The 4,050-nt window shown below is 26.7% G+C and overlaps 1 protein-coding gene across 1 annotated transcript in view; it reads right to left on the bottom strand.

Moving 5' to 3' along the window:
- The window catches only part of LOC105620938 (putative leucine-rich repeat-containing protein DDB_G0290503), a 3,866-nt gene extending 155 nt beyond the window's left edge, over positions 1 to 3,711 (bottom strand). Inside the window, exons 1-12 of the mRNA XM_012202414.1 lie at positions 3,612 to 3,711; positions 2,981 to 3,474; positions 2,671 to 2,868; positions 2,458 to 2,592; positions 2,041 to 2,243; positions 1,781 to 1,943; positions 1,395 to 1,686; positions 1,025 to 1,257; positions 777 to 920; positions 554 to 718; positions 389 to 495; positions 177 to 285 (exon numbers count right to left, since the gene is read on the bottom strand). Of these exons, the coding sequence (XP_012057804.1) occupies positions 177 to 285; positions 389 to 495; positions 554 to 718; positions 777 to 920; positions 1,025 to 1,257; positions 1,395 to 1,686; positions 1,781 to 1,943; positions 2,041 to 2,243; positions 2,458 to 2,592; positions 2,671 to 2,868; positions 2,981 to 3,474; positions 3,612 to 3,711 (2,343 nt within the window). The remainder of the gene's footprint in view (positions 1 to 176; positions 286 to 388; positions 496 to 553; positions 719 to 776; positions 921 to 1,024; positions 1,258 to 1,394; positions 1,687 to 1,780; positions 1,944 to 2,040; positions 2,244 to 2,457; positions 2,593 to 2,670; positions 2,869 to 2,980; positions 3,475 to 3,611) is intronic.
- Between the last annotated feature and the right edge of the window lie 339 nt (positions 3,712 to 4,050).

Raw genomic sequence — 4,050 nt, 5'->3', positions numbered from 1 at the left:
ATATATATATATATATATATATATATATATATATATATATATACATATACACATATATATTTATATATATATTTATATATATATTTATATTTATACATATTTGTAAAATGTTAATTTATGAAATAATTCAAGATAAAAAACATAATTATTATGTTTCCTAATTATATTCATCTTACTGTAAAATGAGTAGTAACTTGAAACTCATGTTGTTGATTAGATAACGTTCGCTTGTAATTATATGGGATATTTGTACTTTTTTTTATTTTCTCCAAAGACAATTTTTCACTGAGAAAATTAAAAAATATTTAAACATTAGTTTTTAAATTGTTGTTAAATATTAGTGTTTAAATTGGTTTTTAAATTGTTAAAATTGATTCAAAATAATTACCTTGCCAAATTAAATTTCCTGTAATGGGGATCAAATTTATGCTCATTTTCGACGTAATGAACATCTCTCAATGAATTAATAGCTTCTTCATTTTTGTCAAATGCTATCTAGATAAATATTCAATTGTATTAACATCAACTATATCGCACATTCGATTATCATTACCTGTGTAAAATTTTCAAGATCTTGGGCGCGTGCTAAAAGCCGATATTCTCTTTCTTGTAAAGCCTGCTGCTGCGCTTCAAGATATTTAATTTTTTTTTGCCATTTCAGGCGTTCTTGATTTGCGAGTGTAGTGGCATCTTGGGCTGCTTTTATAGCAGCTGCTAACTATAAAGTAATTTTTTATTTTTCTAATGTATTTTATTTCATAGGTTTATCCTTTTACCTCTATTTTTGTAAAGTTATCCGAATTACTTTTAATTGTCTTTAAAACTTCATATTGCTTCTTTTTAGCTGCGATCACTCCTTTCTCCTTCGTTAAAGTCTTTAGTTGTTTCTCTTGTTCGTTGAACCAAGATTCTCTCAAAATCTTATAAAATATTGCATATAAATATAATATATATAAAAATATAAAAATTTTTTAAATATAATATTCACACAAGTATTAATTATCCATATTAAATGATTACCTACCTGTAAATGATTACGCTCCCATTGTACTTTTTCTTCAAACATTTCTTTTTCATGTGACAAAGATTGTTCTCTTTTTTGTAATGTTTCCAATGTTTGATTAAACTCCACACTTTTTTTCTCTAATTTGAGCATTAATTGTGTAACGTGCGAATCTAATTTGTCTGCTACTTTCATTATTTTCTCGTGTTCTTGTTCCAATAATTTCTGTTGCTTTTTGATTTCTACATTTTGTACTGTAATAAAATTAAATAAAGTGAATAAGCATAAATATGCATGAAGCATGAATAAAACTATGAATTATTTAAATAATATTCTCTTTATATAATATATACTATTTATATACTATTTATATAATAACATCTTAACATACTTTGCATGTCTTCCTCCTGATTTTTTAAATAATATTCTCTTAACTTTACACTTTGGTCATCCCTCTGATCAGTCTTTTCTTGCACAATTTTTATATTTTCTATAATAAAATCAGCTTTTTGTAACAAATCTTGCAAGTCAGTCTTGTGAGCCGCTATGGTTGTCATAGCTAAATTCTCTACCTCTCTCATTTTTAATATGTTTTCTATCGTGTCAAAATGCTCTTTTTGCAGCAGTCTTACGTTTTGAAAATGGCGTTCATAAATTTCTTCTATAAATTGTGTATGTTCTTTCTAAATAAAATAAATCATGTTAAACATTAACTTTAATTATAGCAATATAATCAATGCCACACTGACAATTTTTAAGTAATAAAAAATTTTATGCCTTTAAATTCTGTACTTCTTCTTTATAAAATGTCTCAATTTGTACTTCATTGTTTTTCAATTTTTCAATTTTTGCTTCATAATTTGTCTCTAAACTCTCAAGTTCTTGCTGCATTTTCTTTTCCATTGTGTTTGTTCTTTCTTTCAAAAATCCTATTTGTCGTCTTTAGAACAATTGTACATTTTTGAAAAAGAAAAGAAATATTTTAATATATATGTGTGTGTGTTATTTATATATATATAAAATAATGAGCTACTTACTTATATGACTCATCTAGAATCATTATCTCATTTTTATATTTTTCATTTAAGTTATGTAATGTTACCGACAAATGAGACTTTTCTAATTCTAAATTATGAATTGTTTTTTCATAGTCTATACTTTTATGAATTAAAATATTACGTACATCTTCCAAATTTGTATTTATATCAGAAGTAATTGGAATAGCCATGGTGTTGGATTGCTACAAGATTAAATCTTAATTAAACTTTTGAAGCTTTTACAGATATTTTCTTCAGAGATGCCAAAGGGATTATCAGCATTGTGATCCATTGCTAATGTCTAGTAATGGATCCACAATGAAACCTGCAAATCCTTTAGCATCTGAATAAATCTTAATTGCAAAATAATCATAAATATAAATTTTTCTTATTAAAATAAGTAACTTAAAGACTTACTTTAGTATAATTTTCTTCAATTTCCTGTTTCTCATATTCATTGATTTCATTCTCTTGATTATCTGATAAATTTAACAATTTTTTTTTTTCTTGTGGCAGTAATTTGGTTACCATTATCTTATCATCTTGTGGCATCTGAATAATGAATAATTATTGTAATAAATAATTAAAACAATAATAATATTTTTACCATACATCAATGATACTGCTTACTTCTTGAATAATTTTATCAGAACTAGCTCTCCTATATTTGCTAAACAATTCTTCAGTAGGTGTTACTCTATCCTGAACGTAATCACTACTTTTTTTATCTTCTGATACTTTTTTAGGTTCCAACCAATTTGGTAAATATTCTTTAATTTCCAATTTCTGTTTATCAAGATCTGGAGATACTGTATGTGTTTCTATTGTCTTTGAAATAACAATAGAATTATCAAACATGAGTAGAAAACAAAATTAATAATATTATCAGACATTAAAAATATATGCAAACCTAATGATTTATATTATTTTGTATATTTACAGTTTGCTTAGCTTGATTTGATGTTGTATCCAAGAAAAATAAACCTAGAGGATCATTAATGATCTCTGAAGTTCTTTTGCCTCTACGAGATTCTCTTCCAAAAGATGTTGGTGCATATGTCGAATGCTGTGATTGTGTCTTAGAAACTTCGGCTGAATGTTGTGTAACATCCAGTTCTAATTGTACAGATCTTTTACTAACTGATTCTTTCAATGGTAATGAAGTATGCATATCTCCAAATAGATCTTGCATTAATGACAATTTTTTTATCTTATCATCCGATTTTAGTCTCTCAATTTCGGTAGTATTTAATACAGACATCAAGCCAATCTCCTTTTCATCTGACTTTGAATCCGATAACAATTCATTGGAAGCTTTCTTACTGAACAAATCATCTATTATACTTCGTTTATCTTTTACTGTTACTGGAATCTTTTGCTTCGATGACAAATCTTCCTTATCGGCTAGCAAACTAACCAATGGATCATCCTCATCTATAAGTGAGAAATAATAAAATAATTTATACATCTATAAAATTAGCTACAAAACGCTTTATTAAATGCTTCCAAATGTGTTTTATTCAGATAAATAATTTATAAAATGTATATTGATTAATATTTTTTAATTGAACCTGCAAATGTAATTCTTTTCCTGTTATTTTCAATGGATGGATTTTTTCTAAATGCATTATTGAAAAGTTTGTCATCCATGCTATCTATATCCTCCATCATTTCTACCTTCAATCACCTTTGACTTTTGATTATAGGCTTGTTCTTTTTAGCTGAATTTTTGTACCAGAAGAGAAAAGGAAGAAAGATAAACTAGTACAAAAATTCAACCAAAAAGAAGATCTAAAGCGGGGAGCACAGATTCTTGCATAATGCATAACACATAAGGCGTAAGAAAATGAACCAATCAAAGAACTTTTTCTCAGTCTTGCTCACACTTTCGACTCATTGCTATTCCCTTTCTAGTAGTATAAGCTCTATAGCTCTATAGTACACTCATCCAAAAAGTTGCAACCATGGAAGACAGAAACCAGGGGATCGATTCTGTATCTTACTAAAATA

The sequence above is a fragment of the Atta cephalotes genome (assembly GCF_000143395.1).
Source record: "Atta cephalotes unplaced genomic scaffold scaffold00031, whole genome shotgun sequence".
NCBI classification, from domain to species: Eukaryota; Metazoa; Arthropoda; class Insecta; order Hymenoptera; family Formicidae; genus Atta; species Atta cephalotes.
This window is presented reverse-complemented; position numbering and strand designations above follow the sequence as displayed.